The sequence below is a fragment of the Amia ocellicauda genome, chromosome 14, assembly GCF_036373705.1.
Source record: "Amia ocellicauda isolate fAmiCal2 chromosome 14, fAmiCal2.hap1, whole genome shotgun sequence".
Lineage (NCBI taxonomy): Eukaryota > Metazoa > Chordata > Actinopteri > Amiiformes > Amiidae > Amia > Amia ocellicauda.
This window is the reverse complement of record NC_089863.1, coordinates 28,975,139-29,002,396: the sequence shown is the minus strand read 5'-3', so window position 1 is coordinate 29,002,396 and position 27,258 is coordinate 28,975,139. Positions and strand designations below refer to the sequence as shown.

The following is a 27,258-nucleotide window of genomic DNA, read 5'->3' as shown; positions in this document are numbered from 1 at the left end:
ATCAATCTTTGGTAGAACATGATCAACTATTTAAAAAGCTTTTTATGGAAAATATATTGTTATTATTTATGATAAATTATTAATTATGTATTATTATTGAGAGGACACCTTTGTCCATTTCAACTTGCATTAACCCAAGACATACTGTAATGAGAGCAGTCCTGAGGATACCTGCTGTGAGTTGTGATACAGAGAGATGGGATGTACCATTATAGAGACAGGTTTCTCTGGAAGCCAGCCTTGTGACACAAGCTGCTCAGGGTACAGTACTCACATTGTGAGTCTTGAGGGAAAACAAATTCATTGATCAGTCTACACACAGACACACGTACACTCACGTATACACACTCACACACAAGTATAAAGCTGATATATTTGGTATTGTGCGGTTGTTTTAAAATCACTCCTGTAATGAACTACAAACAAAAATAAATATTTAAAAAAAGATAAAGAGAGAAGCAATCACCTTCCAGACCACCTGGAAGTGACAGTGGGTGTGTGAGAGGGAGAGAGAGAAGAGATCTAGGGAGAGAAACAGATGGAAGGGGAGGGAGATCAAGTTAGGGAGAGAGAGAGACAGAGAGCGAGGGAGACAGAGAGGTAAAGTGGGAGACAGAGAGCAAGGGAGAGGGAGACAGAGAGAACGGGGGAGAGTGGGAGATGGATAGAGTGAGGGAGAGGGAGAGACAGAGAGAGGGAGACAGAGCGAGGTAGAGGGAGAAGTAGAGTGAGAGACAGAGAGCAAGGGAGAGGGAGACTGGGAGACTGAGTGTACGAGGGAGAGTAGGAGATGAAGAGTGAGAGATGGATAGAGTGAGGGAGAGTGGGAGACAGATAGAGCGAGAGAGAAGGAGAGTTGGAGATAGACAGAGCAAGGGAGAGTGGGAGACAGAGAGGGAGGGAAAACTGGCTGGTCTGCCCCGATAGAACTCCAGTCCCAGAGCAGATAGAGGGCCTGCCAACCGGCCTGCTCTCATCCACTGCACTGGGCAACTCATAGTGCACACACTGGCACAGCTCAGAGTTTACATGCACACTTCCACAGGTCATGAAACCACATAGCTCCCTCCGCTGTTACAGAACCAAACAGGGGCTGGGGGCAGGGAAGGGGAGTGGGAAAGAGGGAGGGGAGGGTGGCAGATAGAGTGTTTGATCCTAGGAACCTCAGCATGTGCCAATCAGACTGGTAAATTGGGATAACAGATTTAAATTTGATTCTGTTCAAATATTTTGGTGATATATATGACACACTGGGTTCTTAAGGGTTATATTTAAAAACTGGATGACATTGCTTTATAAATGTATATAACTATATATATGACTATATACTGTATAACTAGAATATTTAATTATGATTAATTCAATTTTGCATATATATATATATGGATAGATAGATAGATAGATAGATAGATAGATAGTTAAGACTACTGAATGCAGGGGTGACATGAGTACACAGACACCAATGGGCACCAAAAATGCCGCAGAGCATGCATGGGATCTCCTCAGCACATCCCTACCATGCTGCATTTTAGTGCTCCTGCTCCCTTCACACATGCTCTGTGCAGAACTGGGCATCAATCCCACAGACTAGGGCTCTTGAGAGTGCCAGAGGTGCCATTTCAGTCGGGGTGTTATTGTAATTTCTGCTATTGCTGATAGCATGCACAGCCCAGCAATGAGCAAGTCTATTTTGCGTGTCAATTTACTTTTGTCACATCTCAGCATACATTATTCTTTAATAAGCTTGACAATATATAGCTGGAATGTATTTATTGCAAGCTAATATGAAATATTTGTATACTTTATTATTATTATTATTATTATTATTATTATTATTATTATTATTATTATCAACAATACTAAACTGCACAACACACAGATGAAGTCTCTTGAACAGGAGAGAGCTGGACTGATGGACTGATTCAAAACATTTAAATATCACCCAGTCTCTCCTCTCCGTCTCTCTCCCTCAGGCAAAAATGTCTGGCACTCCCTCTTGTCTCTCTCTCTCTCTCCTGCTCTGAAGTGTCTCACACTTTCAGACTCTCTCGTCCTCTCTCTTGCTCACAGACACACACACAGTTGTACTGGACAACCTTGTATTCATAGTATTGAAAGCATAAACAATGTGTCTGAAGTGAATAACAGGCACGCACACACTTGCACACACAAACACACACACAAACAATCAGACACATACAGCTATTTCTCATGTACTGTATTTACTCATCTAATTTCTTAAACTATTCATTTTGAAATCTCTTCCTTCTGAGGTCAGATGTATTGGGACAGTCACATTACACATGTTAACTGTCACAAGGCAGCCAGAGTTATAAAATGCATAACATCTCTCTCTCTGTATATATATATATATATATATATATATATATATATAGTTCTATATAGTTTTTAGAATATAAAATATTATTTTCCAAAGGTTGCTCTCTCTTCTTATTGTAATGCAAAATATTTTCCATTTCTAAGTTAATGTTATGTTTTTCATTGCCTTTTGTTTTTTCTACAGATGTTTAGAATTGTTCTTCTTCACTTAATAAATATATTATTAGATTTTTTCTTCCTAACAGTTCAACTGCCAACTTAAAACAGTGTAACACAAAACCACAAAACAGATAGATGTCAACAAGAGCAGAAAAAAGTAAACAAAACCTTCAGTACGAAGTTAAAGAAAGAGAGAGAGTGACAAAAGTCCCATGGAAAATCCCCCACTTCCTCAAGCAATAACCAAAAATTAAGCCATTAAAATTAACTATATATATATATATATATATATATATATATATATATATATATACATGCATACATATACACACATATATTAGTAGCAAAATAACTATTATTAAGAACACCATATTTAAAAAGCTAAAATATGTTAATAGCTATATGTTAATAGTTAAAGTATTGAATAAAAAAGCTGCATAGCTGTCTGAGAGCTGCACTGTGCTGGTGGGAGGTAAAGGCAGCTGTCAGTCATGCCCTGTGGTCCTGGTTGATTGGAGAGCATGGTCTACTACCTTCATGCCAGGTAGCCCTCTCATCTTGAAACTTGCTGCCACTCCTGCTGCAGTTGAAAAAACAACAACAATGCGTCAATTCCAGTACGGTCACACTCTGAGTTTTGTACTTCCTCTTAGGGACAAACACAGGCCAGGGGGAAGGGCTATGTACCCCTAAGAGGCTCAGTTTGCCACCAGTGAAGACAAAAGCTGGCCTCGTCCTCATGGCCAGACTGTCCTGCACTCAGAAGAGCGGGTTGAAGCATAACAAACTCCATTACTTCATCACTGCCATCTTCCGGAGTAGTTGTCACACACTACTTACACCTCTCACTCCCAAGAACCAGGCCTGCCTGTTTAGTTGGTTTGTCATTTATTTAGTTTCAATCTTCTCTGTGACTACCTACTGTGAAGGGCGCCATTTGAAATAAAAAGTGATTTGAAAACTAACTGCAGGTGGTGAAAGCATGCTCATATCTGTCCCTCTAACTCGTGTCCCATATAAAGATCAGCCAATAGTGTAAGGCACTGTATGATGCAGACCCCAGTTACATAAAGTGAAGGTTCACTATATTTTCTGTCTGTCGCATTTATTTTTAAACACTACCATTTTTAACGCATTTTAGATGGTTGCTGTTCTTGTAACTTATGATAGGCCGTTGTTCTGGCCAGAAGATAAATTGTAAGTTACAAACAGAAATTACTGTATGCAGTGTCATTACAATTTAATGGATTAAAAATGATCTATTAAATGTGTTTTTATGAAGAAAAGTCACATTTACATCTAGCTAACGTATCTGAGACACAATGTTGTAAAACATTGTGACATGATGTAAACAGCGTTTGTAAATGTTTGTATCGTAAGGTATAGTTTTACTGGCCAAGAGATAAATGGTACATTTGCAGTGTTTTCGTTATGTAAAATAAAGATTCAGAAGCTTTAAATTACGAGTTCAAGTAAGTTCTGTGATGTAAAGCGTAACAGATTGCGTGTTACAAAAATGACTCCCAATTGTAGGTTTATTTTATAAGTAGTAAACAAACAAACAAACAAAAACACAGAAATGGACTCTACTGGAGTAAGTGTGCAAGTTTGATTTGGTCAAGGCCCGAGATCATTCCTATTCTATTTCCATGCCACTTATGCATTCTGCATGCTGCACAGCACTGCACTGAGGGTGGCAAGACGTAATGTGAGTTGAACAGACCAAGCACACACCAGACCATTGCAAAGGGCTGCTGGGTAACCGTAACACAAGAATAGAGGGATGCTTGAATGAAAGGGGGGCGGGAGTCAATTGGCAGCTGAAGCGGACGGCCCTGTACCTGATAACAACAACGACAGGCAATGATGAGCAAGATGAGGACAAGGACCCCGACAACCCCACACACAATCCAAAGGGTGTAGTCTTCTGCCGAGAGGGAGAGATGAAGGAATGGAACAGGAAAAGTACAGCACTGACAACATGACACAAATACTATCACTATCCTACTGTAGTATAATACAGTTTAAAATACTATACTGTGCTATACTATGATATACTGCACTGTGTTTTACTACAATGTACTACAATATATACTACATAGACACACAGACACACGCAGATACTCAGTCAGATAGAGTCACAATGTGATTTATGTACCATAAACACAACAGACCAGGAAGGGACTACTCACTGTTGAGAGATGGTGATGTGCCTATGGAGAGATAGAGAGAGATTTACTTTTATATACTATGCTTTACCACACTTTATTATGTTAAATTGTATTTTACTACATTACACTGGACTACTGTATATACTATAGTACACTATATACTACATAGACACACAAACACACTCAGATGCACACAATGTGATGTGTGTGCCATACAGTACAACAGTGAAAACAGACGAAAGAGACAACTCACCAATGAGAGATGCTGCAGTGCCTGGAGAGAGAGAGAGAGAGAGATTTATATCTACATACTTCTATATACTATGCTGTGGTGTACTGGATTATGTTATACTGTATTTTACTACACTACAGAGAGAGAGAGAGAGAGAGAGAGATTTACTTTTATACACTATGCTGTACTGGACTGTATTATGTTATACTGTATTTTACTACACTACAAAAAAGAGAGTGAAAGGCCACAGACATGTACTATATTCTCAACATTATCAGGGTAAAAAAAGTGTGCACTTCTCATATTGAGCTTCGAGATAAAGTTTGCCCAGACAGGGGTTAATCTGAACAGATTACACAGGGGGTATGGCTTTAAAATGTAAATGTAAATTTAATTTAAAATAGCGCCCTTCACAAAAGGTAGCCACAGAGCAGATTGAAACTAAATAAATAGACAAACTAACGAAACAGTGGGTCCTGGGTCTTGGGAGTGAGAGGCATCAGCTGTGTGTGACAACAACTCCAGAAGATGGCAATGATGAAGTAATGGAGTTTGTTAGGCCTCAACCTGCTCTTCCATGCCTGGCCATGAGGATGAGGCAATTTGAACTCTCCCCACCCCACATGATGGGTAATGTGGTGATACAGAAATAAATCTACGACATTTTGCACGCTGGGAGCTGTTGTATCCACTGGCAGTAAACTGAGCCGCTCAGGGGTACAAAGCCCCTCCCCACACCCTTGTGTCTGCCCTTAACATGACTGCAGTGTACAAAGTCAGCAGGGGAATTCCAGCCCTGAGTCACCCAGGCCAGAGTACATTTTTGTAAAACTGTGGATCAGCACTGACGCATTCAGTTGGGCTCAGGGTGCAGGGTTTCTCCTGCCCCACCCCGGAGGAAGTGAAAATCCTCTCTCAGGTTTCCATTTTCTAAGGGGTAGAAACAATGGCATTTCCCTGCAAGGCTATCAGTGCAGAACTGACTGGGAGTTAAAGGACTAGGCACCAGGCTTATTAACTAAAATGAATAATGAAGTAGGACAGAGGTATACTTACAAGCACACTCCATGTCCTGTACTGTCTGGGGAGAACAGAGACAGAGAGTGATCAGAGGAATCTAACACTGTCAGAGAGACAGAGACACAAAGAGAGAGGTTCCTACCAAAATACTACACTACTGACCACATTTACACCGTACACATGCTAATCAACAAAAATACCCCAACTAACAAAGGGAAAATATTTACCTGCTTTGTGCACTTTAAAAAGGCATTCGATTCAATTTGGCATGAAGGATTATTCTATAAACTTATCCAAAGTGGTGTAGGGGGTAAAGTCTGCAATATTGTACAGTCAATGTATTTGGGAAACAAATGTGGAGTGAAAATTGGCAACAAGAAGACAGAATTTTTCACACAGGGGACAGGGCTGCAGTCTGAGCCTAACGCTGTTCAACATCTACATCAACGAGTTGTCGGAGCAGTCTGCAGTGCCTGGCCTCACTCTTCATGATAAAAATATAAAGTTCCTGCTGATCTACGCAGATGGCCTGGTGCTGCTATCGCCAACAGAACAGGGGCTTTAGCAGCAGCTGGCCCTACTGGAGCAGGACTGTCAGACATGGGCATTGACATTCAATCTGGACAAGACCAGAGTTATGGTATTCCAGAAGAAAGCCAGATCTCAGGGAAACAGGTACAAGTTTGTTTGTATTAGAGCACTGAACCAAATACAACTAACTGGGTCTGACCATCTGTACATCAGGGAGCTTCAGCCTGGCTATAATGCATTAAAAGGAAAGGCACAGCTGTTTCTATACCATAAAGACTCGATTTGGCAAAACTAGGTTACCAATACAAATTTGTCTCAAAATGTTTAATTCAATAATTCAACCAATCCTGTTGTATGGCAGTTAAGTGTGGGGCACATAAAAAACTATACAAAAAATTGAATTTAATCTAAAGAACAAATACACAGAAATTTGGAAAAACAAAATAGAGTTACAGAATAAACTTCAATGCTATCAGGCCATAAACAGAAACTTTAGCAGAATTAGCGGGCTACCTGAAAAAATAGGAATTCAAAATTCAAAACAAAGACACATTTTAACAAAATACAGAATCAGTATTAAAAATCCTAGGTTACTGGACAATACCGGCTGTGCCGCCACCGTGAGATACCCGACTGCTCAAAATACAGAGAGATACAGGGCAAATACATCCCTACATTTGAAACCCTATTTCCAGAATTGCAACTCCTCCCTACTGGGAGAGGAAGAGTGGGCTGCACCTGTAGCAGCCAAATATGTGTGGGCCTGCCACAGCCTGCAGGGATAGTGTGTAGGAACTGAAAAGGAGTCAATGTTTTATTGTTTAATTCCGTGTTGGTTTGTCTCTTCTCATCCTTGTTTATATTATGATTTCATTGTATTACATTACCATGTGTTGTACTGTCCATGTTATGTAACCCCCTTTATTAAATCTTTGCCAACACCAGAGCACTCCGGTCATGTCAATTTGAATTTCAATTGAGAGAGAGAGAGCAATCAGAGGCACCCAGACCAAGGGAAACACGGAGACAGAGAAACTGAGAGACACCCAGGGAAACTGGCAGAGATACCGATAGAGTCACTGACACAGACACTGACAAAGACGGTGAAAGAGACAGAGAAAGAGTTACACACCACCAAAAAAATGTGATTCAAATAGAGGGAGAGAGAGACAGAGATAGACAGACAGGCAGAATCAGTGACAGTTATGCCCCGTTTCCACTGGCGGACGCGTCCAGGTTTTGTGGATGTTAACTATCTGCTGCCAGACGTGGCCGTCACCCCACTGACGAAATACTTTGCTTTCAGAAGCGAGATGTGCGCTGGACTTGAGACACAGGGAAGAGATCAGTTACATTGTGTCGGAAGATATAATCTCAAGTGCCGTGTGCGATCACAAAGAAGTTACAGTTTTATTAGCAGCATGGAGTGAAATCCACGTACAGAAACAATGACTGCTTACAGTTAATATCCCAGTGTATTAAAAACTTGAATTTCACAGGACCGGTGCAGTGCCGGGACTAGTTAAAAATAAACTGAAGTATAATAATCGGATCGGTAGCAGCCGATTTTATTAATATTGTATGAACAACTGAACAGTGTTTCAAGTTGTGTTTTGTGAATGTGCAGGACAATCTGCAGAGACAATTAGTATGAAGGCGAACACGATTTAGTTAACATTTACAAGTTAAATGAATGAATAAATAAATACAGCAGATCTGGGTTTCCCTCTAAAACATTAAGGGCTGGTTTAATAAATGCTTCCATGAGTTCTTAAATGCCATGACAGAAACGTTCACACTTTAGTTAAATTATAATCTGCTATATTGTAGGTGCTGACAGTACTGTATGATTAATCGTGAAACGTGTCTGTAACTTGCCCTGGTTAAGGACGTCTGCTATGTAAAAATAAAAATAATAAGAGTAATAGTTAAGGTTGTGCCATTAAGTCAAGTTGTGCCATTTAAAATACATATCTACTAGCACATATCTTGATGATGATTACAATAATAATAATAAATAGCAAATATTTATTTGTACTGTTGCACATGGAAAAATTTCTTATGGTAATGTAATGCTTGTCTGAATATAAGTCTATACTCGTTTAGCTCTTAATATCTCTGAACAGACACGTGTATTTAATACGCTGTCTCCAATCACGTGTAAAGCATAAAGAATTTAAATCAGGCTCTATGGCTCGTAGTGCTGTTTTCTCTTTGTTTTAAAAATGGATCACAAACCAAACCCACAATCGCTGTGCTCCAGGGTTGCCAGACTAGGGGGAAATTGAAGCCTTGGGGTCAAAATGGGGGGAAATATTGCATGGGGGGGAAACGTGGGGGGAAAAGGATCTGAAATAGGGGGCAAAAGTAAAAACGGGGGATTGTTTTCCTCATTGTAATTTCCCCACAGTGCTCTCATTAAGAGGTAACTTGGTCAGCAACCCCCTCCCCCACCGGACCTCACTTCACCTGCTCCCAACCCCACCCACCTACCTGGACCTCAGTTTCTGAGTTTTGGGGGGAAAATTAAGTGGTTTAGGGGATTTTTAGGACCAGCTTGTGGGTAAATTAAGGAGAAGACCTGGCAACACTGTAGGGGATGGACTTCCAACAACGACCTGGTTTTACAAAAAGCTCAGGGACGCGTCCGGCACAGCATGGCACAGACACTTAAGTCGGTGAAACCGAAGCATTACTGTGGTTACTTGGGGACCAGATTTCTGTCTGCCTCACTTTAGTCTGTCTGTCTGTGTGGACTTCTGTGACTATTACCCAGAGAGGGGGAAGGGGAGAGTAGGAGGGTGTGAGGGGGGGGGCTCACCGCAGTCTGGGGACAGTCCAAATGATAATGTACATGACCTTCGCAGGCAGGGATGGTCAGGGAGTCCACAGTTAAATTATGGACCCATGACAAAATATATGGGACACCATCATAGAACTCGGCTATAGAAGTCATCTGGAGTGGGGAAAGATCGAGAGGGAGAGAGAGTGCAAGAGAGAGGGGGAGAGAACGATAGAGAAGAGGAGGGAGGGGGGAGAGTGAAAGTGGGAAAGACGGGGAGTGGGAGAGGGAGTGGGGGAAGGGGAGAGTAGGAAGGGCAAGGGAGAGAAAGGGGGGAGAGTTGGAGAGGGTGGGAGGAGAAAAGAGAGAAAGGAGGGGAAGAGGGAGGGGCAGGACAAAAAGGAGAGGGGGAGGCCACACATTACATATCATCAATCATCATTATGGCAATCATTTAGCATCATAATAATAAAATGCATCAATAATAATTATATTTAGTACTTAAGGGCTGTCATACATAAGAACATAAAGTTTACAAAGGAGAGGAGGCCATTCAACCCATCATGCTCGTTTTGGTGTCCATTAATAACTGAGTGATCCAAGGATCCTATCCAGTCTGACTTTAAATGTTCCCAAATTTTCATACAATGGTTACATGTCAGGGGTCACTCACGTTCTGGGACCACTGTGCATCACAGGAGTCGTGGGAGGCCAATGTCACCAGGGCTGGGGGCAGCTTGAATGTCACTTTGCCGTTTGTGGTCTGGTGGATCTCACAGGTCAAAGGCACAGCATTGGCCCACAACTGCCCCAACAGAACTGCAGAGACACATAAAGTAATAAAAAACAGATAACATAATAACTCTACAATAACATAATAATTTGCAGTTGATAAAGTTATAATATTGATAAGGTAATAAATGTCAAATTTCCCTACTGATAACGTAATAACTTTTTTACAGATAACATAATAACTTATTAAGTTATTGGCATTTGTTACATTATTCTTATCTTTTTTTGGATAACATAATAATGATACCAATAATGTAATAACACTCAAAACTGAGCACACAACTGCCATCTATTTAAAAAAAAAGATTATATAATGTGCTACATGTCAAGAGAGATACAGTATAAAAAAGGTGTTTGGTCATTACTTTAATCATAATTTTGCATTACCTGTAGTAATAACTTTGGCAATTATTATTATTTGCCTTTAGTGATTAATTATAGACTGTATGTACATACATCTCTGGAAGTTCAGAAATCAGTGTTAAGTGGTCTCTTAATTTTCTCCAGAGATATATATATATATTATTTATTTATCCATCCATTTTCAAAACCACGTATCTGGGTGAGGGTCATGGGGAAGCCAGAGCCAATCCCAGCATGCATAGGGCACAAGGCAGGAAAACACCCAGGAGGGGATGCAAGGCCATCACTGGGCAACACACACACACACACACACACACACACACATACATATCTACAGGGCAATTTAGAGAAGCCAATCCACCTAACCTGCATGTCTTTGGATGGTGGGAGGAAACCAGAGTGCCCAGAGGAAACCCACACAGACACAAGGAGAACATGCAAACTCCACACAGACAGGCACCATGAGCCGGAACTCAAACCCGGGACCGCTGGAGCTGTGAGGCAGCAGCACTAACCACCATGACACTGTGCCACCCATTATGTATGTATGTATGTATGTATGTATGTATGTATTCATTCATTTTAATTTCAACATGTCAACATTTCCAAATCTCTCATAATAATGAGAAGGGTAGTATCTAAAATGCCTGAGCTGTATCTGGCATGTCATTGGCTAATCATTGTGTAAGTTGAGTGTTCAACTAAAACAGTTGTGGAAGTAAAGTTAGAAATTCCCTTCACAAATGGTTTACTTCATGTATACTTAAGAAAGATAAGGTCAAATCAACAGCCAGGCAGAAGGTAGTTTGACCCCTGTTTGTTATTTTCGATGAGCATCTTGGAGAAGATGACAAACAGTATGATTTCAGTGTCTGCTCCTTAATCCTTGTATTAACCCAAGGACTCTGTCCTCTAATAATATATTCTGCTTAACAAGCTTTTAGATAACATAGTAATGACTTATTAATTGTAATTAGATCTTTGTTTTCTGTGTATAAAAAGCTCTCACTTTTAACATGGAATCAGAGCAGCTTTGGGATCTTCTTGATTCACTGGTGTTCTCCACGTCACGTGTAATAAAGGCATTGCAACGAATGTTCCAACCTGATTGAAGACTGATTGTTCTTCCACACAGTCTGGCAATATTGCATTACTTAATTAAACCAGGTTTAGCTTAGACTATCAACTTTAATACATTTTTATTATTATTATTATTATTATTATTATTATTATTATTATTATTATTAGGTATTGTTTGTCTATGTTACATTCATTTTATGAATTCCAGTAAGAATGTCACAACATACATGGAGAATAAATATATATTCAGTGATTTCACATTACTCTATTTACAACTTTTGGTATGGTGCATACCATAGTCTCTCATAGTCCGTCCTCAGACGCGTCCCAGAGCTTTTACTGCAAAACCAGGATGTTGTGAATCCGTCCCTCTGATGGGAGGAGCAGCGACTGTGGGTTTGGTTTGTTTCGTTTTAAAAACAGAGAAATATTGCGTTTCTGTTCAGAGATATTAGGAAGAGCTAAACGTGTAGACAACATTATATTCAGACAAGCATGTTCAAATAAGAATACGTTTCCATGTGCAACAATAAAATAAATAGCAAACATGTATTATTATTATCATCATCATTTGTGCTAGTATATATGTATTTTAAACGGCATAGCGTGACTCCCTTAATGTATTATTTACTACAGATTTGTAACTGCAAACAATACTTTTTGCCGTATTATTTATAATTTACTTATCAGACGTCCTTAACCAGGGCAAGTTACACACGTTTCACGATGAACCATCCAGCTACAATATAGCAGGTTATAATTGAACTAAAGTGTGCGAGTCTCAATCATGGCGTTTATGGACGCATTTATTAAACCAGTCCTTATGTTTTAGAGGAAACACAGATCTGCTGTATTTATTTATTCATTACTTTAACTTGTAAATGGACACGTTAACTAAATCGTGTTCGCCTTCACACTGACTGTCTCTGCGGATTGTCCTGCACACCATTCATACAACACCAGCTGTTCATACAATATTAATAAAATCGGCTGCTACCGATACGATTATTATCCTTCAGTTTATTTTAACTAATCACGGCGCTGCACCGGTCCTGTGAAATCCACGTTTTTAATGCACTCGGATATTAACTGTAAGCAGTCATTGTCTCTGTACGTGGATTTCACTCCATGCTGCAAATAAAACTGCAATTTCTTCGTGATCACACACGGTACTTGAGATTATATCTTCCGACACAATGTATCTGATCTCTTCCCTGTGTCTCAAGTCAAACACACACCTCCGCTGCTGAAAGTGAATCATGTCCTCAGTGGGGACGGACGCTTAAGGACAGTCCAGCACCAGGAAGTTAACCGGCCACAAAACACGGACGTATCTTAAGTATACTTAAGATTGCCTATCCTAGCCATGTAGAGATTTGTCTCCATAATTTAGATAAATTCTTTCCTTTTAAGTGCAATTTAAGATAAATATATTGTTATTGTATTTCTCATGTTGAGATTGTTACGGAAACTAAGTCTATGTTTCAAAAATGCTTGAGCAACTACCAAGTCTCAGAGATCCTGCACATGTTTTTCCTGAATCTGTCGTGCTTTGTCAAAATAAAGTAGGGCTGAAACGATTAGTCGACATTATCGACAACGTCGACAATATAAAATTGTCGACAAATATTTTTGTTGTCGACAAGTCGTTTGATCTCATAGGACCTATTTGAAGTGCCTGCAATAACGTGATTTGACCAGTGCGGCACTGTAGCGCTAGACTGTAATGCAGCCCTCCCGTATGCAATCAAATAGAAGACAACAGCGCTAAAAAGTCAGCGTGCAAACGGAGCAGAACAAGTCGCGTGTGAGAAAGTTGCACTGAAGTTCAAACTAAAAATGCTGTCATCTGTAACGCGTGCAGGGCAGAACTTGCTTTCCATGGGAGCACAACGTGCTTGCAGGGACATCCCGGCACCAGAGGAGATGGAAACGGTGAGAGGGGCGTGTGGTCCAGCTGGAACTAAGCAAGATGGCCAGTTAGCGACACCAGTTGATAAAAACGCATTACACGGTATTTAGGGCTGTGCGATATGACGATAGAAAAACGTCTATCATTTCATATTATGCTCTGTCCTTGATATCGTTATGTTGCAAATCCCACTCTTTACGGCAGTATTTTTGGTCATTTGGACGCTTTGCGTTCTTCCCGGTTCTTCCACCCGTGCCGGATGCAGGTGAGAAATGTGCATCAGAAACACAGACAGACAGGTTGGTAGAAGGAAAATGGCCGGCGTTTCCCTAACCTATCAAAGCTTGCGTATGTTTTCTTTGCATTCGCGCCACATCCACTCCAGCAGAACGGATCTTCTGTGATGCAGGAAACATTTGCTCACAAAAAAGAGCAAGCTTGTCACATGACATTATATATATATATATATATATATACACTCACCTAAAGGATTATTAGGAACACCTGTTCAATTTCTCATTAATGCAATTATCTAACCAACCAATCACATGGCAGTTGCTTCAATGCATTTAGGGGTGTGGTCCTGGTCAAGACAATCTCCTGAACTCCAAACTGAATGTCTGAATGGGAAAGAAAGGTGATTTAAGCAATTTTGAGCGTGGCATGGTTGTTGGTGCCAGACGGGCCGGTCTGAGTATTTCACAATCTGCTCAGTTACTGGGATTTTCACGCACAACCATTTCTAGGGTTTACAAAGAATGGTGTGAAAAGGGAAAAACATCCAGTATGCGGCAGTCCTGTGGGCGAAAATGCCTTGTTGATGCTAGAGGTCAGAGGAGAATGGGCCGACTGATTCAAGCTGATAGAAGAGCAACTTTGACTGAAATAACCACTCGTTACAACCGAGGTATGCAGCAAAGCATTTGTGAAGCCACAACACGTACAACTTTGAGGCGGATGGGCTACAACAGCAGAAGACCCCACCAGGTACCACTCATCTCCACTACAAATAGGAAAAAGAGGCTACAATTTGCACAAGCTCACCAAAATTGGACAGTTGAAATGGAAAAATGTTGCCTGGTCTGATGAGTCTCGATTTCTGTTGAGACATTCAGATGGTAGAGTCAGAATCTGGCGTAAACAGAATGAGAACATGGATCCATCATACCTTGTTACCACTGTGCAGGCTGGTGGTGGTGGTGTAATGGTGTGGGGGATGTTTTCTTGGCACACTTTAGGCCCCTTAGTGCCAATTGGGCATTGTTTAAATGCCACGGCCTACCTGAGCATTGTTTCTGACCATGTCCATCCCTTTATGACCACCATGTACCCATCCTCTGATGGCTACTTCCAGCAGGATAATGCACCATGTCACAAAGGTCGAATCATTTCAAATTGGTTTCTTGAACATGACAATGAGTTCACTGTACTAAACTGGCCCCCACAGTCACCAGATCTCAACCCAATAGAGCATCTTTGGGATGTGGTGGAACGGGAGCTTCGTGCCCTGGATGTGCATCCCACAAATCTCCATCAACTGCAAGATGCTATCCTATCAATATGGGCCAACATTTCTAAAGAATGCTTTCAGCACCTTGTTGAATCAATGCCACGTAGAATTAAGGCAGTTCTGAAGGCGAAAGGGGGTCAAACACAGTATTAGTATGGTGTTCCTAATAATCCTTTAGCTGAGTGTATATATATATATATAATAGTGAGCATGTTAATATACTGACCTTTCTTCATTTTAATTTGCTTATTTGAACAAAATACTGTTTTTCATTGAACAGAACCCTGTTGTCTTACAAATGAAGCTCTTAATGCTGCTGCCTAATTTAATACAGATTTGTTTACATTCTTACTTTTTTTTTGTCTGAAATGCAACTGACTTATTTTTGTTTATTTGTATTTTTTTATTTACATTTAAAGCAAAAAAATGATTGAAACAATGCTTAGAGAGCATTTGTGATTTGAGTTGGACAAAATTTGACAAAAAGAGATTGGCCAGTTCAGTTGGCTCAAAGTACAATAAAAAGATTATTTTCAAAAGCTGGAGTGATTTCCTTGTTTTATTTATTAGTTAGAATAAGTATAACTCAATGTTTTAACAAATTGCAAAAGCTGAATAATCATTCAAATCCTACTGATTAATCAGTGAAAAAAATAGATGATTAGTCAACTAATCCGTCTAATTTGTTGCAGCCCTAAATGTAACTGGCAAATAGTGTTTCCTCAAATTTAAAATGAAACCCTTTTGAATGAATATTTGTATCTGTAATACAAGTCCATTCAATAAATATAGGTATTACAGTTGTGGACTTTTTGTATAGAACCGTTAAAAGAACAATAAATGATCTGCATACAAATCTCTGTAAAGTGTGTAGAAGACTTTTATTACACACTTTTCAGAGTTGTTTCTTTGCACTGATTGATTCTTGGTTTAACTTTAAAATGAGGCAGTATTCTGCAGTGATGTTTGTTTTAGATCATTAAAGTCAAACATGAATTAAAGAAAACATGGTTTGTACATTGCATTTTCTTTAGTTCATCGAAGTGAAATCTATGAATGTATTGAAGCTTAAGCATCGCAGTGTTTCAAGTTACATTCCCATTGAAATTATACATTGTATAATTATGGCAACTATTGTAAGTTTATCCAAATATATTTTACCAGTATATTTAGAATATAACATGATATATTTTTGCAGTTTAATTAAATATATTCACAGTATACTATACATACACTATGAAATATATTGTTAAATATTTAGCAGTATATTTAATGTATATTGTATAAGTGGACATATATTTACACATATATTTTTATATATTTAGTAGTATAAAATACATATATGTGTAAATATATTATAGTATATTAAATATATATAAAAATATACGTTAACATATTTCTGAATATACTATAATATACTTAATATTATATTTAAGACATATTAGACAATATATTTCAAAATATATAACAATATAAGTTTAAATATATTTTTTCTTATTTAATATAGTATATTTTACCATATATTTCAGTATAAAATGAAATATACTAAAGTGGCAATAATTGATATATAAAAGTATATTTTGAACATATATTATAAAATAAGTATATTTATAAAATATATCTTAAAATATATTACATATATTTCAGAATAATATATTTTAAATATATTTTATTTTCGTAAGGGTGGGGGCATTACTGTAGTGACCCTCTGCTGTTTCATGACAGTAATAATGTAGCGCCTGCGGTGGTGAGCTAAACTTGGCAAGCTACAGGAACCCAATGCAAAGCAATGGGGTTTTCCGCTGCTGAAAAAGGGTACATTGTAAAATATATTTGACTTATGCCATTGGACAGCAAGCAAGTAATGTTGGTCAAGCCTGCTTCTCCTAAAGAATCAACAGAATTTGAGAAAGGGGCACCACCTGCGCAGTGCACAAAGTATTCATATTGATATTTTTGTGATCTTCCGCTCTCTATTCACTTTGTGGTGATATATTAATAGAGTTATAGGGCTGTCCTAAAATGTATCAGAAATGAATGAAAACTTATGGTAACACTAATTTACCTAAATATGTATATTTTGTATTATACAAATACAGTACTCAGCCTATACAGTGAGGGAAAAAAGTATTTGATCCCCTGCTGATTTTGTACGTTTGCCCACTGACAAAGAAATGATCAGTCTATAATTTTAATGGTAGGTGAAGTGCAACTGCTGAAAAAATAAAGCAGCGGCTGTGAGATTTGGAAGTGCTGAAAAAATAAAGCTGCGGCTGTGAGATTTTAAGTGCTGAAAAAATAAAGCAGTGGCTGCGTGATTTGGAAGTGCTGAAAAAATAAAGCAGCTGCTGCATCATTTTCAGAAGCAGTGAGAGACAGAATAACAACAAAAAAATCCAGAAAAACACATTTAAAAAAAGTTATAAATTGATTTGCATGTTAATGAGGGAAATAAGTATTTGATCCCCTATCAATCGGCAAGATTTCTGGCTCCCAGGTGTCTTTTATACAGGTAACTAGCTGAGATTAGGAGCACTCTCTTAAGATTGTAGACCTACACAAGGCTGGAATGGGCTACAAGACCATCGCCAAGCAGCTTGGTAAGAAGGTGACAACATTATTCGCAAATGGAAGAAACACAAAATAACTGTCAGTCTCCCTCGATCTGGGACTCCATGCAAGATCTCACCTCGTGGAGTTTCAATGATCATGAGAACGGTGAGGAATCAGCCCAGAACTACACGGGAGGATCTTGTTAATGATCTCGAGGCAGCTGGGACCATAGTCACCAAGAAAATAATTGGTAACACACTACGCCGTGAAGGACTGAAATCCTGCAGGGCCCGCAAGGTCCCCCTGCTCAAGAAAGTACATGTACAGGCCCGTCTGAAGTTTGCTAATGAACATCTGAATGATTCAGAGGAGAACTGGGTGAAAGTGTTGTGGTCAGATCGAGCTCTTTGGCATCAACTCAACTCGCCGTGTTTGGAGGAGGAGGAATGACCCCAAGAACACCATCCCCACCGTCAAACATGGAGGTGGAAACATTATGCTTTGGGGGTGTTTTTCTGCTAAGGGGACAGGACAACTGCACCGCATCAAAGGGACGATGGACGGGGCCATGTACCATCAAATCTTGGGTGAGAACCTCCTTCCCTCAGCCAGGGCATTGAAAATGGGTCGTGGATGGGTATTCCAGCATGACAATGACCCAAAACACACAGCCAAGGCAACAAAGGAGTGGCTCAAGAAGAAGCACATTGAGGTCCTGGAGTGGCCTAGCCAATCCCATAGAAAATCTGTGGAGGGAGCTGAAGGTTTGAGTTGCCAAACATCAGCCTTGAAACCTTAATGACTTGGAGAGGATCTGCAAAGAGGAGTGGGACAAAATCCCTCCTGAGATGTGTGCAAACCTGGTGGCCAACTACAAGAAACATCTGACCTCTGTGATTGCCAACAAGGGTATTGCCACCAAGTACTAAGTCGAAGGGGTCAAATACGTATTTCCCTAATTAACATGCAAATCAATTTAGAACTTTTTTTAAATGCGTTTTTCTGGATTGTTTTGTTGTTATTCTGTCTCTCACTGTTAAAATACACCTACCATTAAAATTATAGACTGATCATTTCTTTGTCAGTGGGCAAACGTACAAAATCAGCAGGGGATCAAATACTTTTTCCCTCACTGTATGTAAACTGTAAGAAGTGAAGGTTCTAATAATAACCCTTTTGGATTCCCAGGGTTTGATACTGTGGAGGAATTCTTAAGGTTCTTATTAGAACCTTTTACCAAGGTTCCTTGGAAACAAGGATCCTTAAAGAACCTTAAATGTATGTTTAATCAATCGCGATCATGATGAAAAAGGGTTCTTAAATGATCCCTTGTGTTTACCACGAACCTCGCGGTTCTTAAACGAACCCAAAGGTTCTAAATAGAACTGCTGAAGAACTTTCAATTTTTAGAGTGTAGTATGTACTCGGTTGGTGTTTTTTCTGTTAGTTACAGTTATTAATTTACTGTAGAAGCTTTATTTTCTGTTAACTGTATTTGAAAGATTTTACATTTAAAAAAGTAAAGTAGTCCTGATCCAATGTAAATTACAATGTGTGGTCACGCATAAGTGAGCACTCATTTGAGAGGAATTCCAAAAGATAGAATAACACTCATTAATAATAATAATAATAATAATAATAATAATAAAATATGTTGATGTTTATATAAATTAAAGATACTTTTCTTACAACTTTATTGTGTTAATGGGTTAATTTATATATATACTTTATAATGTATATTGTGCAGGCAAATTTGTAAATGGTTTATTTAAAGTAGCCAATACAACAAAAGATACACAGAACACTACAGACAGGACATGGTTTTAAAGTTAAAGCTAAGCAGAAAAGTACATTTAGTATAAAACACGTGTAGAATTAAGATAAGTTAGAGAGACAATGCAAAAGTCCATAATAAAATAAAAATACTAGTTTATATTAATTTGTTATTTATTATTGTTTCTTAGATTTTTTTGAGTTATTCTTATTTGTTAAAGTCGTCTCTCTAATTTTGCATTTTCCAAATTAGCTCATGCTCTTGTCTATTAAATCAGTAATCTGTTCCCTCTGATGGAATTGTTAACGGATGTTTACTGTTAGTGCTTAAGAATAATAATACAAATATGTGATTTATGTTTTCAATAAAGCACTGTCACACTGCCTTGTAATAATTAAGTACAGTTGTTAATTTAGTAAATCTAGCTACTTTAAAACTCTATTCTGTCTCCTACCTAAGCTTTCATTCATTTCTAATACATTTTAGGACAGCCCTATAACTCTATTAATATATCACCACAAAGTGAATAGAGAGCAGATCACAAAAATATTTATATGAATACGTCCCTTCATGCACTGCGCAATTGGCGCCCCTTTCTCAAATTCTGTCGACTCTTCCGGAGAAGCAGGCTTGGCAGACGTGACTTGCTTTCTGTCCAATGGCATAAGTCAAATATATTTTACAATGTACCCTCCCTTTCCGTAATTGCTTCTGAAAATGATGCAGCAGCTGCTTTATTTTTTCAGCACTTCCAAATCTCGCAGCCACTGCTTTATTTTTTCAGCACTTAAAATCTCACAGCCGCTGCTTTATTTTTTTAAGCAGTTGCACTTCAGAGCCACCGTACAACTCTCTCTGGCGCCAGAATGGCAAACATGGCAAAGGAATCGAGGCGCAGTCCGAGGAACTGTGCCTGTTGAGTTAGCGGCTTTTCTCTCGATTGAGTTAAGTATTTTGTTTTTCGTTAAATCACAAAGATTTTAAAAATTTTAAGTGATTTTAAGAATTTTATTTAAAAAAAGTTTTTAATCATAAGTATTAAAAATTTTAGTTGTTTTTATTGGTTATATGTAAAATACTCCAAACAATAAAACAGTATTTTCTCTCGATTGACCCGGAGGCCCAGTTTTGAGAAATGTCCTAGAATCACGTTCATGTGGCTCTGAACCTGCTCCTTTGAGTGAGAACAAACCAGACAGTCATAATTTAGGATGCAGACTCCCTGGCAATGCTAACATGACATCCATGCACTTGGAAAAAGTGTGGGACGAAGGGGATAACAGTACATTTGAACGTTTGGAACTCGTCATGCCTGGGACAGCCAGACCTGGTAGTGCACCACCACAATGGCTGCCAGGGATTGCCCATAGCACTTTTAAAAGTGCTCTATTTGAACGAAACTGAACCGAAAGTGCTTCCGGAGCCCCAGTGCTTAGATGGAACAGAATCGGAATAGCTATCAATAATAACTAATACAAACAAATAGACACACACACGTAAAACAGTGGCAAACAACACAGCCGTGAAGCCAACCAACCACAAAACAGTGATAATAATAATGTCTAGTGCACAGACAAGACACAGAGAGCTCACATTCTCGGGTCTAGTGAAATGGCAAAAGAGGGCGAACCTGCGCACACATCATATTTTATGGAACAGGAAATGGGAAGGGACCTGTTTTGAGTGACATGCGCATGGGCCAATGGCAGCTTTGATAGAGTGCGCAGAAACCCCTCCCCCTTGGGCAATGCTTGAAAGATAAACAGCATCGTCTCAGGGATCATAGGTCAATACAATAATAATAATAATAATAATAATAATAATAATAATAATAATAATAATAATAAGCAAGCAGTTGGGGAACACATGTAATATAATAATAATTCTTATTATTATGACCATTGTGATGGATCTTGTATTATACATTTAAATGTAGCTGAGTGTGAGCTGTGTCACAACCTGCAGAAGTCGCATTAACCCTGAACCATAACTTATGGTCCAACATGATTATGTTAGTTTGTTCAATTACTTTAGAGCCCCTAAAATTGGGGGGATCACATCTATAAATGGGTGTAATTCCTACACCATTAACCCAATTTGGATGTAACTACACCAAAAATAAAGATGAAAGTCTACACTTCAAGCACATCTTGATTGTTTCCTTTCAAATCCATTGTGGTGGCGTACAGAGCCAAAATGATGGAAAATTTTGTCCTTGTCCAAATATTTATGGACCTAACTGTACGTCATTATATTAGAATGCATTTCATTTTTATTTTATTTCTTATTTGAATGGCAAACTCTTGCAGGTAATTTGACAGTCACATTTACAATTTGTTTTACAGTTTGGGCTATTTAAATTTGACAATTAAATTTAAATAAATATAAGTAATTTTGTACAATGTTTCTATGAATTATCAAAGAAAGTATGGGGTGCCGTTCAGGAAATAATTATTGGTTTGCAGAAATATATATTGGTTCAGATATATATATGGGTAAAATGGATTCCACATAATATATTTCTGAACCAATCTATTCCTACCAATATATATATATTAACCGATTTATATATATCTGAACCAATTTGTGTGTATATATATATATATATATATATATATATATATATATATATATATATATATCTGAACCAATGTATATATATCTGAAGCAATTTATATATTTCTGAACCAACATATCTGAACCAATATATATTTCTGAAGCAATCTATTTATTTATGAACCCATATATATTCCTGAACCGATCTATATATTTCTGAACTAATATATATATTTCTGAACCGATCTATATATATCTGTACCAACATATATGAACCAGTATATATTTCTGAACCAAAGTATATATTTCTGAACCGATCTATATATTCCTGAACCAATATTTATATTTCTGAACCAATGATGAATATATATCCGAACCGATGTATATTTCTGAAACAATACATATTTCTGCGACACTGCGACAGACACCATACTACGATTTAACTCTTCTCATAATATTACTGTATGCCTTTTGAACATGTACTAAAAAAAACAAAAAAACATTGACTATTTGACCCTTTAAAGTGTCCACTAATGTAATGTGTAGCGAGTCTGCTTTGATGTTTTGCTGCTCTCAGGGCACTTTTCGTTCAGGGGCCGGGAGGTTTAACGGCCCGGTTTTTGTGATGGAACCGCATAACAGCCTGGCGCTGGCAGTTTGAGCGCTCCGTATAGACATATGACGTTGCAGTCTTTTATATTCATATTCGTAGACGCTTAAATGTATTGGAATATCTTAAATAAAACAAATTAAACATACTAAAATCTAAATGGATGAGGTTAAATACATGTTTTGATAGTTTAGACATCTATCATTGCAGAGACTGAGAGAGAGGGAACCTCTTCTATGGTATAACGGGTTAACAGATCAATGGGGGAGCACATTACTTAGTTTAATATATCAAGTTCATTACTAATTTAATTATCGGTTGATTTGATTGTTTTGGTTATTTATGGGTATTTTAAAACGAACTTTCCGTGAATCACTGTGAAACAGCCCAGAATTTGTGGCACTAATTGTATGCCTCTTCTTAAATGACATATATCACAAATACATTCTATAGTAATAGCCTACAATAAAGCAAGATATGACTTTACAAAAATAAAATGTAATGTAACCTAAAGTGCCTGTGTTACAGAACGTTTTTGCAACACTTTATAATTACAATGAAGTGTGATAAATACTTTCTGTTTAGTGGCTTTATTTAGGAAAATCCATTACAGGTACTATTGTGTGATTTTAGTATATTACTGTTTGTCTTGCTTATTGCACACCAGTCACAATAAAGTCTGTTATGTATTTATTACAACGAAGATAATCAGACTGTGGGACTGTATCATCAAGACTCTCGAAGAAGACAGGAAGAGACAAACTCTCCAATTACACCCAGTAATCTTCCAGCCTTCTAAGAGGAGCACTTTTGATGTGCTGTCAGTCGATTAAAATATTTGATCGTTAATCAAGGGGTATTAGTTGATTATTAATCGGGCACTTATTTAACCAATGTCTTTAAATAATCTTTGAGTGGTTGTGCCACACAGTAATACCTTGATAAATACCAGGCATACATACAGCAAACAGCAAATACAGCAAACGGGTGTTGTGCTCACAAACGATACTGCAACTACTCACACTGCCCTTGTAAGAAAGGCATCGCTTGCAAATGAAACAGAAAACCTTTCTTTTGTCTTCAATGTTTCCCGTTTGAATCTAGCTAGACTGGAGTTTTCCCTGTAGCGGCTTGTAAACCTCAAGTCTCAATGTCTACCTCACCTGTCTACAGTCTTTCATGCGCTTAAAAACCACACGCATTGTACAGCATTATAAGTGTCTTCTAACAACTAGTGAGATTGAGTGGCCACTGAGCGATTACGCCACAGATAAACACTTGTTTGATTTGTTTTGACAGCTGTGCAATGTACCTGTTTAAAACAAAAAAGAGATTTGATATTATTTATATCAATCATTTTAATGTTTTATGTCCATATTCTCATTTAAATACACTTAGTATTTATTTCTTGACAGACGTCCTTATCCAGGCGACAAAATACTTGTGCATGTAGGAATTGTTTTTTTGCATGTTCCTTCATGAGACGGAGTCAACAGCTGTAAAAAAATTATACATTGTTTATTTTCTTTTGAAGTCTACTTCCTCAAGTAAGCAGCCGTTAACGAGAGTGAAACATTGTAACGAACACAATGGGAAATTAATACGAACACCAAGAGAACTCATTCACCACACCTTTACTGGTTATTCCAACCAGTTAAGTCTGGTCGTTAGGATTGTTTATAAAGTAACATTAATAAATAATACTATTATGTATCAGGGATAATCAAGGCAGTGGTTCACATTGTGTAGGAAAAATACAGTATATTTTGCTTCATGTTCAAACTGAGCCCTCAATTACTTCAAAGAACATAAATGAGCTTAAACGAATTTATAAAACGGTTGGACATTTAGAAGATAAGAAAGTTTACAATCGAGAGGAGCCCATTCGCACCATCGTGCTCGTCTGGTGTCCAGTAACTAAGTGATCCAAGGATCCTATCCAATCTATTTTTGAATGCTCCTCTGGCTTGAGGTGGTCGATGCCTTTCATGATTTTGAAGACTTGAATCAAGTCCAAACTGTTCCAGGGTAAAAAGTTTCAGTTCATATAGTTACATATAATTATATATTTTAATCAAATTGATTGTTCAATTATGTAATTTAGCTAATATGGAAGAACAAAATTGAAGACTGAGGGGATCCCTAGTTTCAAGTGTGCTTTAAACGACCAAACTGGACTCATTTCTTTGTATTTCGGGACCAGGGTTGACAAAAAAAAAGTTTAAATAATATGCATTAATAAAACTATGAAACTATGATCTAACTTGTGGATTTATTCTCTTCTATATGTAACGGGGCTCATTGGGTATATAATGAGCAAGTTACAAAGCGACATAACCCCTCAGTAAAAGTAGTGCAGTGTTAAGCCCCCCGCGTTGGGAGAGCCGGTGTTTGGTGTAGAGGCCTGAACACCGCACAGATTGATTATGAGCTTCAGATATTTTAGAATACACATACAAAATAATAATAATAAGCCACACATCCGTATCCGTATCCGCATGTCTTGAGATACTAGAGGCTTCTCTTTTTTAAAGATTTTAAACAATTACTCAAACTACCTTTTGAGTGTGGAGGAGATTAACGTTTTTCTAAAATGATAATAATAATTTTAAAATATATACTTCCTTAACAGAATAAATACTGTTCATATAGGACTCCCCTATGCGTGTGTGTCTCTAAACCCGAGGCTGTTACGGCTGCCCGTGTCCTGAACGAAAAGCGCCCCCGAGAGCAGCGAGGACCCGCATCAAAGCAGACTCGCTATACGCTGCATTAGTGGACACTTTAAAGGGTCAAATAGTAATTTTTTTTTTTTTTTTTTTGGTACATGTTCAAAAGGCATACAGTAATATTATGAGAACAGTTAAATCGTAGTATGGTGTCTGTCGCAGTGCCTGTCTGAAAATCAGAACCGATTTCTAAACTGATATATTTTTATGAGAGAAAAAAACACATAATTCTATGAATATGTACATTGATTTGCATAAATATGTGTCCATATTGGTTCGGAAACATATTGATTAAGTTAAATTGATTGGATTGTATCTATTAACATAGTTTTGAATATATATACATCGGTTCAGAAATATGTATTGGTTCATAAATATATACACATTGGTTCATAAATATGTATATTGGTTCATAAATATATATATATATATATATATATATATATATATATACATATATATATATATATATATATGAACCAATGTATATTTCTGCAAACCAATAATTATTTCTTGAACGGCACTTCATAAGACAGGAAACATTCAAAGCATAAAGGAAAAAAAAAATACTATAAATAAAAAAATGCAGTTCGCCACTATATTCTAACTATACTTATACTTATCAGCATGATCTAATACTTATACCCAATATAGGCATACTGAAAGCTATTGAAAAAAATAAAAGAAAATGTAAAATGTAAATGTAACTCCCACGAACCCAATTAGACAGAAATCAAGCAAGCATGGTATTCATTCTAAATTATTAATGCTAAAGATACAGTTGAATATCGCTATGGTAGGTTAACACTGAACTATTAATCTACGCGACTGTTTGCGTCATAATGATCGAATGACACCAAAAAGACAACAGGAAAAATATAAAAAATCAAAATAGAGACTAAAACAGAATGAATTACAATTAAAATGAATCATAAATTACCATTACAATCATGTGTATATTCTTACAATTCAGGTATAGAAAATAATTAATACAATATAAAACAAAAACATCAAATAATAGTATCAAAATTGTATGCAGAGCCCCCCCCCACACACACACACCCACTCCCTCCTGCGGGCGATACTCTGGCTTCTAAGAACTTTTATTAAAAAATATCAATATCAATGCAATTTCAATCTACAAATAATAAATACAGTGATATTTATGTGTCTAATACATAGGCCTATGCTTCGCTTCGCAGTCCTCTCGTAGCCTCAACGAAATATATACGGATACGGTTATTAAAAGATTCAAACGCAACTGGTCTCAATTATGCACAAACACACTTATAAACAAACAAACACATTAACACACCAGCTAGGTTCATAATCGTCACAACTGAAAGTGATACAATCTCCATCGGCCTGCTTTCAACATGAATTTTTTGCAAGTCATGCCGGTGATTTATTTTCATTTTAAGTAGGCTACGTTAATAAACGGCATGGATCACAATGATAATTGTTTTCTAAAAGGGAACAAACGGGAAAATACAGAAAGTTATCGTACCTGTCAGCACTATCGTATGGATGGTTGGATACATGATCTCCATTAATAAAAAATACATATATAGAATGAAACTGAAACTTTATAAAGTCGTGACGTCATATACTTTATGCATGTCATATCCGATTACACGTGCTTTAAATGACAACTGTCTTTATATGTCGGTGGCATTCATTTGTAAGGATATGTAATTAAGAGCGTTTTCTGATATTTTATGTGAATTTGGCATTTTCCTAAGCATTACACGCACAATTATATTTTTATGGATAAATAAATGGGGGGGCGCAGGTGGCTGTGTAGCAGGTGCATAGCAAAAATACCCACCTACATAGTTCAATTATATTACATACATACAGGTGTTACACGGTGAACCGTCTTTGTCTGTCACCTGGTGTCTGACACAATAATTGCAACACAGATGAGAGTTTAAGTAGCCTGTATTCGGGTAGTGTGTGTCGACTTGGAAGACGTAGCATCCGGAATCTGTATTGACATCAACGAAGGGAACACTTTTTAATCCGGCTATCCCGTTCGACATGGTCTTTGACAAAAGATTTTAAAAATGCAGTACGGGTGGCCAACCCTTCTCCTGGAGAGCCACAGGGTCTTCTATCCAGATTTTAAACTGCTTAATTGTGCC

At 37.7% G+C, this 27,258-nt stretch overlaps 1 protein-coding gene across 2 annotated transcripts; it reads right to left on the bottom strand.

Annotated features, from left to right (window-relative positions):
* Nucleotides 1–2,829: 2,829 nt before the first annotated feature.
* Nucleotides 2,830–26,686, bottom strand: LOC136767632 (uncharacterized). Of its 2 annotated transcripts, XM_066721572.1 has the most exons (8): nucleotides 26,622–26,686; nucleotides 9,909–10,054; nucleotides 9,275–9,409; nucleotides 5,959–5,983; nucleotides 4,924–4,944; nucleotides 4,692–4,712; nucleotides 4,341–4,426; nucleotides 2,830–3,079 (listed from the first exon to the last, which is right to left on the bottom strand). In XM_066721572.1, the coding sequence occupies exons 1-8, from the start codon at nucleotides 26,677–26,679 to the stop codon at nucleotides 3,053–3,055; spliced, it is 519 nt and encodes a 172-aa protein (XP_066577669.1). In that variant the 5' UTR covers nucleotides 26,680–26,686; the 3' UTR covers nucleotides 2,830–3,052. The 2 variants fall into 2 exon arrangements, with proteins under 2 accessions (XP_066577669.1, XP_066577668.1); XM_066721571.1 differs by having other exon boundaries at nucleotides 2,830–4,426.
* Between the last annotated feature and the right edge of the window lie 572 nt (nucleotides 26,687–27,258).